Source organism: Haliaeetus leucocephalus, unplaced genomic scaffold (assembly GCF_000737465.1).
Source record: "Haliaeetus leucocephalus isolate CR32 unplaced genomic scaffold, Haliaeetus_leucocephalus-4.0 Scaffold866, whole genome shotgun sequence".
Taxonomy (NCBI): Eukaryota; Metazoa; Chordata; class Aves; order Accipitriformes; family Accipitridae; genus Haliaeetus; species Haliaeetus leucocephalus.
The window spans coordinates 4,454,759-4,469,050 of record NW_010973302.1 but is presented as its reverse complement, the minus strand read 5'-3'; the positions used below and the strand labels follow the sequence as shown (position 1 = coordinate 4,469,050).

Genomic DNA, 14,292 nt, shown 5'->3' with positions numbered 1-14,292 from the left:
TGTACCATAAAATACCGAAAAAATGAACAAAAGTACACTGAACGCTAAACACGTTTCAGTAACAAGAACGTTGTTGAGGAGAAACTAGAATCCTGGTAACTAAAAAGGACGTATTAATGACCTAAAAAAATCTAGATCTTTCAAAACGTTGTGTTTGCTCCATGTACTGTAGCAGTTAAATTGACCTCCTGAGTGTGCATCTGCATTAGGTACAAACACAGAACTTGTGACAAACTGCAAACTGTGCTTGAGGCTCGTGTGGTCACAGAGGTTTTCCCTACCAACCTTGGAAGTTAGCCTGCATCTTGAAACAATCGCTGTAGTGAGTCCAGGATCGTACCTATCTCTATAGCTACCGGCTTTGTGCTTGATACTTTGAGCTCAAGTGAACTGAATTTTTCTGATCCAAGATCAAGCTATACTCACTGATTAAATTAAACAAACTAAAAATAAAATAAAAAAAAGCAAACAAAAACTTAAAATTTGATCTCTTTTCTTTTTTCCCAAAACACTTAACAAAACCATGCCTGAGTTTTAAAAACAGGTTCTCGGATTCTTTAGCGTCTACGTGTCAGACTTTGTGCTCCGTTCTCGCGTGGCCGCGCCACTGCGGCGAGCTTTGGTGCAGGGCGGTGTGGCCAGCACCGGCGCCCTGCCGGCAAACGCCGGGCACGCGCAGGTTGCCCGGGCTCGCAGCGGCACCCCCGCCGGCCGGGGCTCTTTGGGGCTCAGGAGAAACTTGCCTCACGAACGACTCCCCTACGTTTCAGACCTGCTTCGCCTGTCCTGAGCATAGTATTGTAGAGAAAGAGGTTAATTTTTCAACTTGCGCCTGCTAAGACTGACTAAAAGCCGTAAGAAGTGTCCTCTGTTACAGGTGGGCTGGGGTTCGTTTCCAGGAGGATTGTGCTTTAAGTCACCAGTGAAGGGCCCTGCCGCGAAGCCGCTCTCTCCGCCGCGCCGCACCGCGCCGCGCTGTGCCGGCCGCTCCCCGTCACGCTTTGGTACAGGTGCTGGGGGCCGAGGAGGAGCCCCCGGAGCTCAGGTCGTCCTGCCACTTCTCCAGGCTGCGCCGCCGGGCATTCATGAAGAAGTTGCTGACGGTGGTGAGCTCCAGGCCCAGCTGCTGGGAGATGGTGATCTGCATTTCTTTGGAAGGGCGCTTGTTCTCCTTGAAGATGGCGAAAAGCGTTCTGCGCTGGAGGTCCGTGAAAACCAGGCGAGATTTCTTCTGGGAGTTGTTCCGCTCTTTGTTCGGCTCTTGCTCTTTGCGTTTGCAGGCTGGGGAAGGGGTGGGCAGCGACAGAGAGAAAGCAAGCGTCAGGACGCGCGCGGCTGCCCGCAGACCCCGCCGGCCACGCGCAGCGGCAGGCGCGAGCTGTCACCCCCCTGCAGGACCCGCCGGACAGGGGGCACGGGGCTGCCGGCCGAGCCGGCACCGGTGCCGGCATGTGGGACCCGAGGGCTCACAGAGGAATCCCCGGGGGGCTACGCTGGTGTTCGCGCTCGCACCCTAAAGACCTTTGCCTTTCCAGAAATGATGTCGGACGGGCACCTGACCGGTGGGCGCTCGGGCACTGAACTCCTAGGCAATCGCAGCGCTCCCCCCAACCATCCCCAGACACGGCCCTCGAGTTCACTTGCCATTTCTGGACAGTGGCCAACTTTCGAGATTCTCCGCGCTTTTTATAAAGCCACCATCTGAGAAATGCGTTGCTCTTCTGTTACAGCAGCATTCGAATTAACAATTTAGCTTATCTGATGTCAGTCTAGGAAAGAAAATGCAAAGCAGATCCTTTTTTCCCCTTCAATAGCTAAGACAAAGATTAATTCTTTGTAGAAACTGATCTTGTGCTGTAGCATATAACAACTGCAGATTACTATTTTTCAACAAAACTGTGCAGGCCACTATTCCGTAATGTAAACCCCGCCCCTTGGGTAACGTACAGGACAGAGGAAACACAACTGGAAATTGCTCTTCATGCATTTAGAAGAAATCTATTAATATTTTGGGACAGATAGCCTTTTCTTTGATCTGCCATTCCAAACACATACTTAAAACAACTACCATGGGCACAATGGTGAAGGCAGGAACCCCCCAAACCCACTTGGTTAGTACAGGGGACAGAACAGCAGAAACTGCCCCGCTGCCCCCTCCCCGCACTCCCTACACGATTTGCAACACAAAACCACCTTCCATGTGGCGCTGTGGTGTCTTTTCCGGGCACCAGCTGAAATCCACAGCACACTGGGCTGCCCTCCTGTCTGCCAGCGAAAGCACCCAACTCCTGCCAGGCATTCCCCGGGAACCGGTGCCCCCACGTCCTTCTGCACCCATTTCCCCCACTCACTCCCGCCCAGTGGCCGGGCGTGCAGGAGGGATGCTCGCAGCACCCGCGCCAACGGGTCCTGTCGCAGAAGATGTCCGCAGGATGGAGAGGTGCTGGTGATACGCCCACCGACACCCAGGGACGGGTAAAACCCCGTGGCAGGAGAGGACGCATGGTCGAACTCTGCTCCCAGCTTTGCTCTCTCTGACCCAGGACAGGCTGCTCCGCTCCCCACATTCATCTTCTCCATCCCCAAAAGGAGGCCTGGTGCCACCTCCCCAACAGCCAGGTCTAACATTGGCACAGGAGTTTTATTACTTTAAACACTCCAAAGCAAACCCTGCTCAAAGCTCCTGTGGCAGCAGCTCCTGTGACCACCACTGAGGAAAAGTCATGTTCGAGAGCACAAACCGCCATCCTCCAGCTGAACCTTCTGTGTGCTTGTTTTCTCCAGAAAGAGACCTCTGTGGACACTTTTTAACCATTTACCCATTTATTTGTGGTTTCTATCCACTGCTGCAACAGCTGCTGTCTCAAAAAAGCTGCCAAAACTTCAGACATCTGTTGTGAGATAAACTCTTAACTTCTGCTGTGAGACCATTTGTTTACGGCCTTGCGTAGAAATAACCAGACCACCTAGTGCGTCTCAAATTCTACAACTCTCTATAAGGTTGCACTTCCATGTGGTCTCTCACAGACTACAATGTAGAAAAGCTATGGCAAAAACAGACAGACATGAAATTGCAACTTTCTGAGATGAAACGGTAGCAGTGCCTGCTGTTGAGGCAGTGTCCCTCATCAGCAATTACCTCTCCCCGCATCCCCAGATCGCGTGGACATCCAGGCAGCCCCTTTGCTCCAAAGCCACCCGGCAGCTGCCACCCGATGCATGTGGTTTAAGGCCAGCCAAGGCTTCTCCTTGCTGCCTGCAGCTGCCTGCTGGAGGGCTCCAGGCGGGCAACCCCCCCCGGGCACCTCACCCCCCCGCTGCACGGCCAGGGGCTGCAGCGCAGCCCCGCTTGCTGGCAGCTCCATCCTCTTCATCGCTGCTTCACAGCCGAGTCTTAAACTGCAACGACTGCATTTTCCATAAGCAAGCTCGGAAGCATCGCTGAAACCAGGGATGGCATGACACAGCACGATACGCTCCCCCCCGCACGACGCTCTTCACAAGTTGGTCCAGAAATGAGGTAACGCTTCCCAGCGGAAATCATCTATGAACGTGCAGCTCTGCTGAAAGACACGGGCTGAAATTTTTTTCCAACATTTGCCAGCAGAGCTGCCTAGAACAGCTGAGCTGCCTAGAAACCCAGGCCCTATATATTTGAGTTTATCTGCATTTCGGTTTACAGCATGCATTCTAAAGCTTCTTCCAGGGCGACAAAGTAGTCTGAACCACCTGGGATTGCAGGCAAAAGTCTTTCATCTGAGAATAAATCTCCCCTTCCTCCTTGGATCGTCTTTGTTGCCTTAAAGCCTGACCCTCTCCTTCCCTGGGCTGGAGGCTCGGCACGGGCAGCCTCCCCGCTCCCCAGCGCGGGGCGGCTGGGTGGGAAGGGCTGCAAGGCACAGGGCGGCCGCAGAGCCCTGGGGTGAGCCGGCGGTGGCCTGCGGGGGCCAGCGCCATCCCTCTCCCCGGGGCGTCCCCCAAAGCCAAGGGCGAAGCCAGCCAGAAATGCCCGCCAGAGCTCAGGTCAGGCAGGGCAGCAGCGCCGGACCATCACTGCGCCAAGCGATGCTAATGGATCCTAAAAAAAAATCAGTATTAATAGCTGGTCTGTATTTATTAGCACAGAGAGAACATCAAGTGCTGAAACCAATACCACTGCCGTAGCATACCCAGATTTAAAAATAGCCTGATAAGGCTGTCTACACAGGGCAGTAAGATAAAAAGAAATCCATATGTTGACATGGTTAGGTAATGTGCTGGGACAAAATAAGCAGAGTGAATTGATAAGTGGATGGGTTTTTAAGCAGCCCTATTAAATAATTCTGCAGGTCTAGAATGTGAAATGAGAACCTGGCCCAAAAAGTAAAACTCAGGCTGTGGAAATGCCTGTAATTAACCCGAGGTCAGGACTGTACTGTCTTACCTGTGCCTGAGCATGGCACCACAGGGAGCCTGGCTCAGCCGGGTGCGTAACAGACTACGCTGATCAGCTTATTTTTGTGCATGGGACAGTATTTCTGCAGGAAACTGGAATATTTTGTTGACTCTGACCCCTCTCTTGTATCTGTTCTCAGCTGCCAAATGCCAGTGGCTGCTGCAGAGCTGCCTCTGGGAGGAAGGTGGGAGTCGGACCATTCGAAATACCCCCAGGTGGGCCCAAAGGCATCATGCGGGAAGAATTCGGGTTCTCTGAACTGCACCTCTAACACACTCCACAGATAATGTTTTACTGCCTGAGATGAAAAAGCAGATTTAGGCTGGATTCCTGCATCCAACGCTTTGCCTTCTGTCTGCAATCCATGCGGCGGCACTCCCGACACTGGGGATGTGACGAGCGCCTGCATCTTTGCTGCAGTTTCTAATAGGTTCCGGGACACCAGGAAGGGTCTAGTGTTTCCTAACATCACTAATTTATGTCCAGAGATACTCTGCGTTTTACAGTTATTGGTATCTTATAATAAATAATGCAAAGGTATGTGCTTTTCAATGCATTCAGTAAATACTTTCCTTGAACTGTTAAGTTTGCTCTTGAAAAGGCACCATAAAGGCAAATGTTGTTCCTTGACATGCATTTAACAGAAGAGAAAAATGGAGTGAGCACTCTAATAAAATAAGGTTATTTTCCAGGAAACCGGCCTACAGAAAGAGAAACGTTTTAATAGTAGAGGGAAGGGAAGCGGCCATCTTGATTCTAAGAACAATTTGATTTATTAACTGCAGTTAATACTGAACATATTCTATGGAGGAAAATGGACAACTGGCAAGAAGTGAAAGCCATAACTGTGGGAAAAAAAAAAAAATCTTCCCTTTTCTTCTACACTGGACTAAAGACGCTTTACATAGAAACAATATACAAAGAGCTCAGATTCAGTACTGCCTCACTTAATGTTGACTGAAGTGGAGCCCCCTGAATTTAAAGGGCATTAAGAGCGGTGCAGAGACCTGACACTGCACTGCAGGGCTGTGTCCTTCAAGGAGGGACAGTCTGTCTTCAGTGAGCGTAGGTTTATCCTGCAGCTAAAACTAAGAGAACATTTAAAAAATGTTGCTTTAAAACAGAATTAGGTATTGCTTAGAAATAAAAAAATAAAATTAAAAAAAGCACCCAGAGTAAGTGTGGAGAGGCAGGAGGCGAGTCAGATGAGGCACCAGGAGGTGACAGGAATGAGCCCCAGAATCTCTGCAGTTCTCAGCGCTAATGAGGTTCCTCTCTATGAAGACAACAACTATTCAGATGTTCAACTTTAAATATGCAAGACACTCCATTGATTTTTTATTAGCATGTTTGCAAGCCTGAGGTTAAGCATGTGCTGAAATAATTTGCTAGATCCCGCAGACAGTGAGAGCAAAGGCAGGCAGGCAGGCAGGCAGTCGTCCCTCCTGGCTAGCAGATACAGCAGCTCTCAGAAGGTTTCACCCAACCCCACCTTTCTGTGCGAGGGTTTGGCAGCTGGGAAACATGCCAGCCAAGTACCGTGCCCTGTTCATCACCAAAATCCAGCCATCGGTCCAGGCTGCCCTGCGCGGCTGCAGCCCCGGGAACTGGGTAATACCCCACCGCTCCCGGCTCGTCCGCCTCTGCCTCCGCAGAGCCTTGCTAAGGGGCTGTCTCCCCGAATCCCCTCCACCCGTAAGCCAGCTCCCCCGGTCAGTAAGGCTGGAGCTCATTTCACCTAACATTAGCCAGGGCATCCCATGTCCTGGCTTCCCCTGCAGCCAGGGCACAAGTGTCGGATGCAGCCGGGATGCGACCCCTCCTGCAGGCAGACGCCTCGCTGCGAGCGGGTGACAGCATGGAAGGACACGGCCTCCGCTCACGTCTGCCATGGACTCCATCGCGTCTTGGGACACACCTCTCTTTCTGGAAGAAAATTTGCTCTAAACTGCCCACATTTAATAGCTTTCAATACAATTAATGTAAAAAAAGAATCATATCACACCGCTCTGGAAGAATCACAACCCCAGTGTAACCAGGAGCTGTAGTGACTGATGTGTACTGCATCAGTTCCAGCATCTGCAACCCATCGGCTTGAAAGGGATCTGCAGGAAAGTGGTGACTTTTTGGATTTTATTTTTGCAAGCTCGTCTGCGTTTTGGTTTCCTTGTGAACTTCATGTGCTTCTAATTTAAGCTCAATTATTTTTGTCACTGAGTATCATTAAGTTGAATATTTCTACTAGTAGTTCATTTGTCTTATTTTCTGCAACAATAACTCTTATTTTCCATTTTCTTCCTCAGAAGAGAGGAACCTAGCCAGCCCATGCATTACAAGTAGCTATAAATCCTGAAAAATATCTAGAAGCATTTCAGTTGATAAGCATTGCCTTTAAAACTTCTGTTTATAAAGGCTGAAGCAGTGGAAAATTTACTCTGTCATTACAGATGAATGCGTGCCAACTACCAGCAAAAGGCAGTGGATTCCCTAACATCACCGTGGGAGTCTCCCCTCCGCCCTTCTGCAGGGAGAGGGCTCATCCCCCAGGAGCTGCGGTGGTCCCCAGCGCCCAGAGCATCCCTGCCCAGCCCGGGGGCCAAGCACCTCGCTGCCAGGCTGTGGATCCCACCGTGCTCTGGCCCTGGAGCTCCCGAGCTCAGGTGGGAGGGCTGCCGCAGCAGGCGGATCCCTGCAGAGTGGGACCCACCGTCCGAGGCAAGTCCTCCACAGAGCTGGTGAAAAGCTCAATGAAATGCAACAGTCCAGATCAGACGATTTGGCATTTTCTCGGGATGGGTTTTTTTCACTGAAAGATACCCACCGGGCTCCATTGTTAATGGCTGAAACAGTGTGCAGCTTGGAGCAGTCAATCTGCAGTGCGTAACGCTGGCCTTACGAAACCCAGAAGCAGCGTTGCGTACCCCTATAGGCAGCAATAGTTCCTGTCAGCTGTTTATGCACGCACAGAAAGACCAGTCCTTTTTATAGAAACTGCTTTTGCCACATGTAGGCCAAAATTGATTGATACGGAGCTCACCGCTGCGACTGACAGCACTGCGCTAGTATTCTGCCAAGTCCCACCCTCCAAAGGCACGGGGCAGGGATGCTCCCCGGGGTGAGCCAGGGCCTCCCTGGGCTCCTCTGCTTCTCCCTGCACTGGTGCTCCGGAGGGTCACCAGCATCAGGAGGAGGAGGACGGGCAGGACAGGGGGGGTCCCGGGGGCTGGAGCGGTGCCTGCACAGTCCCTGGTGAAGAGGAGCTGCTTGCAGAGCTGGGTGGTTGGGCTGCCTCGAGCCTGTGAATCATCTCAGCACGTATTTCAGAAAGCGGGCTCTGCAGAGCTTGGGTGGGTGCGTGTTCACGCCACGGCTGACAGAGCCCGTGTCCCACGGCTGATAAAGAGGCATCGGGACCGCGCGTCGGCAGCGGATGGGGCAAACTCTGCTCGTCTGCTTGTTGCTACGCTTGCGGCAAGTGTGCCGACGTAGAAATAACGATTGCTCAAGCAAAGGAAAAAACGTTGATGTGAGATCTTTCACTGGCTAATGCCACCACGGCCGGAGCTGTGGGGAGTCCAGGAAGCGACGTCCCCGAGGTGCGGGGGGCTGGTCTGTAAGGGGGCACTGGGCAGTGATGCTTACGGGCAGAGGGGCTTTGCCAACCAAGCTTTGAGACCACAGACTGTAGCGACAGGCACAGAGGGACCCGTGGAGACCACAGACCCATCCCATTTCTCTTCCAAGAGCCCGACACCAGTTTCCTTTGGATACTGGAAACATTAACGAAACAGCTGCCGTGATGTTCTGTCCTGTGAAGCACAAGCACAGTGCAAGCCTGGCTTCTCGTACAAATAAAACCCCAACGTGAATCTGACGTCAATTCACTTCCCCCCTCAGGTATCTCTACTTTTAAACCAATTAGGCGAGGGGCTTTTAACCAGAAACCCTTGAGGACTATTTAGCAGTCCGAAATTTCTCAGGGCCATACTTCATGCTCTACTTTTCCTGAAAAAAGCCTCCCTTTGTGTTTGTCTCCTCTAAATCTGGTTCCCTGCAGTTTCTCAAGTTAACTAACACCCTCAGATAATCACTAGTTTTCTAATGTTTTTACTCTAATGGCAAAAGTGACTTTGGACCCATGAAACAAATAGCAGATGCTAAGAAGGAGCCAAGTAGAGAACAGTATTTCCTTAATCCAGCAGTAAGTAATTTCTCTCTATCATTCGTAAGGATAAGCCATGAATATTGATCTCCCGTATGTGGTTTCATACGGGTGTAGTACGAAGTCAACTAAACCCAGTTATCTGTCTGATGGAACTAAAAAATGTTCCTCAATTTGATTTCGGAGAGAACTCAATGTGAAGGAAATTTAATTATGCTAGTAATACTGAACACAATGAAATGACCATCAAAACGTTTTCCAAAGGTTTAAAATGTTTTTCTTTCGCTATGATTCACTTAAAGCAACCTCTTGTATATCTGTGTTACTACAATCTGTTAAAAACTAGGCCTCAAAAATCAATTTGATTACCTCTCTGAATTAAGTATGCACAAATGAAAGCAATTGAGATCAATACAAATTAGGTTAAGTACTCCACTGTGTACAAAATCATTATGTAACAAGAAACAATTTGAATGAAGATGCAAATAATCACATTGTCAGGATGTGCAGCCAGTGTGCCTTCACCTGCTCATTTCCATCTGCTGCACACATGCACGCAACCCTCCTGATCTCTGTAATCCCTACGAATGCCCTCTGATGGCATTTATCTAGAAAAACAGAGTATGCCCACAAATGAGAAGCGTAGCACAAGCGTTAATTCCGTTCTTCCAGAGAAGGTCCGCCGTTATGGGAGAAGATCTTTTTGCTTGCCCAAACCGACCCTCCTGTAACAGCAAGATGTTCCCTACATGGCAATTCCTGTTTGGAGATACAGGGACTGCTACAACACTCTGAGAAAGAAGTGCACAACCTCGCTGCTTCCTGCCAGGAATGGGTTTTCTCGATACTCAACCTGATTTTTCTCTCTCTTAATTCTGTCACGGAAGGAACGCCTTCCTCTCTCTAGGTCTTGCATCCTTCAGCTATTCCAGAAGAAAAGATGAATGGGTTTGGGGACTTGGTTCTTTTATATTTCTTTCTGGCACATAGCAGGTCTCAGGCTATTTGTGTCAAATCTCTTGTAAATCTGCTGGGTGGCTGAAATTGGGCTGTAAATTCTGCAGGGCAGGGGCTGCTTCCTCCCGTGCAGTGCTGCAACACCCATCTCAGTGCGGGATCCATGACAAGGGCCTCTAAGTACTATTGTAATATACTTCCATCATTAATACAGAATAATAAATAATAGATGGGATAGGGCCGATTTATTGCACTCTAGGGCGAGAATGAGTGGAGGCTCGGTGAGCATGCAGTACTGTTTCAATGTACTCCTTGTCACCGAGCGGCTGCAAGCTCTAACCATGCACTGAAGCTGTTTCTGCAAGGCAGCCCCCCCAGTTTCTCTTCTGTGGCCGAGGCAGGGAGCGTCCCCTGATACTCAATATCCATCTCTCTCTCTACAAACAAGCTTTTCTGCGAGCTGCAAAAGGAACAGACGTGATTTCTGACAGATTTCTGTTTCGGAGTCGATTGGGAGGTCTCCTTTCCAACAGCTGGGGTATGTGTAAGCTCTCCCTCCTGCCGGGATCACCTTCCAGCTGGTGCAAGCTCATGCCGTAGCCTTGTTGCAGGGCAGGCACTTGGGGCACCTTCCTTCTCCCCACAGGACTCCTGTTTTCACAAGAAGGGGTGCAACTGCCCAGTTACCCGTGAGACCTCTGGTCCTGGGTGCAGTGACACCCCTGTGGTACCCCGCAGGGAACCAGTGACATTGCGAGGAGGGGAGCGGTGGGGCTGCAGGGACAGACAGACGGACACACTGCATAACTGCATCAACCTCGCTGGGGTGCCAAAATACACTGGTGCTGGTTCAGAGTCCAAGCTGCTTTCAGAAGCACGAGCTGACAGAAACTGTAGACACGGCGGCATCTAAAAGCCATCGCCCGACTGCGATGAGCAGTGTCACCCCGCTTGCAGCGCTGATGTCCCACTCCCGGCACCACCAGCTCTCGCAGCAGCGCGGCCGCTCGGGTACTCTGCCCAGTCACGGCACAACGTTGGCTCCTTCAAACTGCGCTCTGCGAGTCCTTCACTTCTAACGCCTGGGAGATTTATGTCTCCTCTTGTTCTGGAGATTCTCCCTTTTGAATCCCAAAATAGTTTCCAGCTGAATTACAACACTTTTCTGTAACAAGGATTTATATTCCCCTTGTCAGAGCACAGAGCTGAAACCAGACCTTCCCCACACCGAGTGCCCTGCCTGTTGTAGCAGCATCTACAAGTGATGCGCCAGCACATCCCCTCAAGTACCAGGATACAGCTGTGACCTTCTCCCCGTGGAGAAAGGGAAGCGCTTCAGGCATCTTTTCCAGGAAAGGACTGGGAATTTAAAGTTGAGGTAGGTAAGCAAGCACTGAATAGGAGTCTGAAATCTTAGCGTGGGTTAGAATTTGAAATACGTTGCCTTCTTATTTTCTGCTGACTACACCTCGCAGCTTTCCCATAGCTATGCCGCTTTGACACCCTCCCGTGCTGCGGCTCCCTCCTGGCACTTTACACTTGCAAGTCAGAGTCGCAAGCTGAGTCCCGTGGGCCCTACTGCAAGGGAAAGTACGGACCTACTGAGTTCTTGCCGTGTCCCTCCAGAACCAGCTTGTTTTCAGAAATTCTGACTCATGGGAGAAAGCAGGAAATTATTGTTTCCTTTTAATGGCTGTTACCGATAGGGTGCAATTACGAAGAACAGGAGAGGACAGGAGCAAAGCTCTGCCGACTTATCTGGGAAAGACAGACCTGCGCTGCCCTCCTGGCTCCCCGAGCTCTGCTTGCACTTCAGATGACGACTGCTGAATACACAAAGCAAGAGCAGGCCTGGCAGGAGCGGTGTTCTTTGCCGTGCAGTCAGGTTCCCACGTCCTTCTTCCCAGGGGCTTACAAAAGCGTGGCTTCAGCAGGAGAGGTCAGTGTCCTTCCCCTGCCCAGTGTGAACGAGGTAGCGTGCGGAGGTGAGGAAGGGAGTGAGCTCCTTCCAGGCAGAGGGGCCATGGGTCTCCCTCCTCCGCAGCGAACGTGCTACCATGCAGCTGGTGGATGGGAGAGGGGATGGCACTTCAGCAGGCTATGTGGCTGATAGCAGTTGCGTCAAGTAGTGGTCCTGTCACCCCCGTGGTACGAGCCGGCTGACACCCAGCATGGCTCCAGCATCGGGTCTGTGCGGCCATGCCCCACAGGACACCTCTTCTGCCGTGCCCTGTCAGGGCTGGATGCGAGAGGACACCAAGACGCTGCACCCTGGCAGGATCCGGGCATGATGGAGGAGAAAGTTGGCACTGAAGATGTCAGAAGGACAGGGAAAAAGCTTTGGGACGGGGAAAAAGCTTATACCTAATCCACGTGAGCCTCTGCACATCAGGAGGCTGTGGTCAGGGCTGACATGGTGCTGTGGTGCCACTGGTCCTTACCAGCAGTAGCTGGTGGAAAGATGTTTGTGCTGTGACACTGGCTGCCGAGGAAAGCAGCAGTGTCCTCACCTGATATGGGAACGAGGGGGCATGATAAGCACAGAGGAGAAGGAAAGCGGAGAGGAAGGTGTGTGGGAAGCTCTCCGAGGAAGACTTCCTCATGCTCTTCCTTTACCTTCTTCAGCTACGTGCCGCTTTGCCAAAGCTTAATGCCTCAGCGCAGGCCCCCGTTCTTAAATGCCCATTATGACAAGATGAGATCTGCTGGAAAATCACCACTACTCATAAATATGTTCTCTGCTTACTTAGAGATATTTTGGTCCCAGAGACAATTTGTGTTTTGGGAAACTGCCAGCCTCTATCGCTTGTCTAATAATTCCTTTGTGCAGCATTTACCAGTGGTTTGAGTCCCCTTTTTTCACAATGGAGTAGTTTGATTTTATAGCTCAAAAAACCCAAACAACCCCAAAACACTCCAATTTCTTTTTTGATTGCATTTCTATCTGCCATCAGTGAGTTGTCTTGTTGATCTTATCACTGAACCCATTTGAGATTAGTCTATTTTGTATGATTTCTGCGTACAAAAGTCCTCTATAAATCAGAGAGCCTTTTATGCAAAAGTCTGCAAGATTGATAGAGCTGGATACAAAATCTTTTACCTGGGAAAAAGAGATGTATTATCTGTCCCACTGGACATAATGCTTTCTCTGCATATGCATCTCCAAAGTACGATGGGGCTTTTTCTAGAGAAGACAGGAGACAAGATAGGAGTCTTAAATACAAACAGATTGCTATCAGAAGAAAGGGAGTCATTTCTTCCCTGTGTCTGGCGGGGATAAGATGAGAAGCAAAGGATTTAAAAGACAAAAAGGGAGATTAAGGCTAGTCATTAAGGATTTTTTTTGTACCTGTAAGCCCTGGAAGAGATTGCCTAGGTAGCCAGAGAAATCCCCATCACTGGAGATTCTTGAAGAACGGGGCAGACTGTCAGGACGAGTGATGTCTCTAGTCCTTTTCAGCCCTGCTTTCCCTGTTAGATTAATTCTCCGTACACCTGCAGAGCCCTGTTTGCACTCTGAAGGCAGCCACAGGGGAGCTCCTCTGATGCAAGGAGTCTGCTACTTTTAGTGCTTGGAGACGCAGAATAGACGTGTTGGGTTACTGGCAAGAAGCTTGTCATCTCTGAGTAATGTCTAATTGGAAGGGATGAAAAAGCCACTTGGAACTGGTGGATGGCAGGAACATCTAGGACAAGACTCTGCGAATACTGCAAGGGAGGAGTGCTAAGGATGAGCAACCAGGGCCACGGTGCAGAAAAAAGCGCAAAGTTTGAGTCAAAATGTCCCTATAAAGAGTGAGGGAAGAAACAGCAACCGGTACTGGAAAATAATCCTTTTGGCAAAACTGTCCTCTCCTTTATGTGTTCCTCGCCACAGATAAATTCTGTCAGTTTTTGGATGCAGAGGAATGTTTGAGTTTGGGATATTTCAGTTTAAATGGTGATGGCCAAGGGATACTAGGAAAAAAATGAGATGCTGGGGAAAAAAATCTAATGAGGAAATAGTGAAGAATAGATTGAAAAAGCTCAGAATGAGTAACACATGTTGATCGACCAATTGTTTCTTAAATAAAGTAGAGGGCAAAAGAGAGAGAAATGCATTCAGTGGCAAAAATGGTCAGATTTATCTTTATCAGCCAGTCAAGAACTGATAAAAACTGGCTGCCGAACAAAAGTGGTATGCAAATTTTTGCAGGGCAGAAATGTCTTCAGAAATAACGTGGAACAAAAAGATAGGGTGGGTTATTATTTCAGAAAGTTGGTACATGAGAAATATAATTTATCACCCAGCACCACAATTTACCGCGTGGACTGTTCAGACATAACCACTAATCCATATCTGCAGAGAGCACTAATATTTCAAGCCACTAAGCACCTTTCAAAGAATCTTTAGGTACCTGTATATTTAGTTCAACGCTAAGAAGTACTTTTATATATAGATAACGCACCGGGTCCAGACGTTGTTATGCCTTAATTTTTAGCTGTGGCTACAGACAACAAAACACTTTTCAAAATCCGGAGGGAGAAGCACTAGGTACGGCACAAAGCGGCAGAGGACGGGCGGACAACAACAGTCCGCCTGCACACAGCCGCCCCCCCGCCAGCAGCTGCCGCATGAGGCCCCCCCCCCCGCCCCACCCCGGCGCTGGGGGGGTGTCAGAGTGCGGCGGGGTCAGCCGCACCAGCGCAGCCCCGGGGGGGGGGCGCGGATCTCGGCCCCCCCGGTTCACCGGGGAGA

The 14,292-nt window shown here is 50.2% G+C and overlaps 1 protein-coding gene across 1 annotated transcript in view; it reads right to left on the bottom strand.

Annotated features, from left to right (window-relative positions):
• Positions 1–994: 994 nt before the first annotated feature.
• The window catches only part of ONECUT2 (one cut homeobox 2), a gene marked incomplete at its 5' end in the record, with an annotated part of 17,233 nt that continues 3,935 nt past the window's right edge, over positions 995–14,292 (bottom strand). The window contains one exon of the mRNA XM_010583085.1: positions 995–1,281. Coding sequence (XP_010581387.1) covers positions 995–1,281 — 287 coding nt within the window. The remainder of the gene's footprint in view (positions 1,282–14,292) is intronic.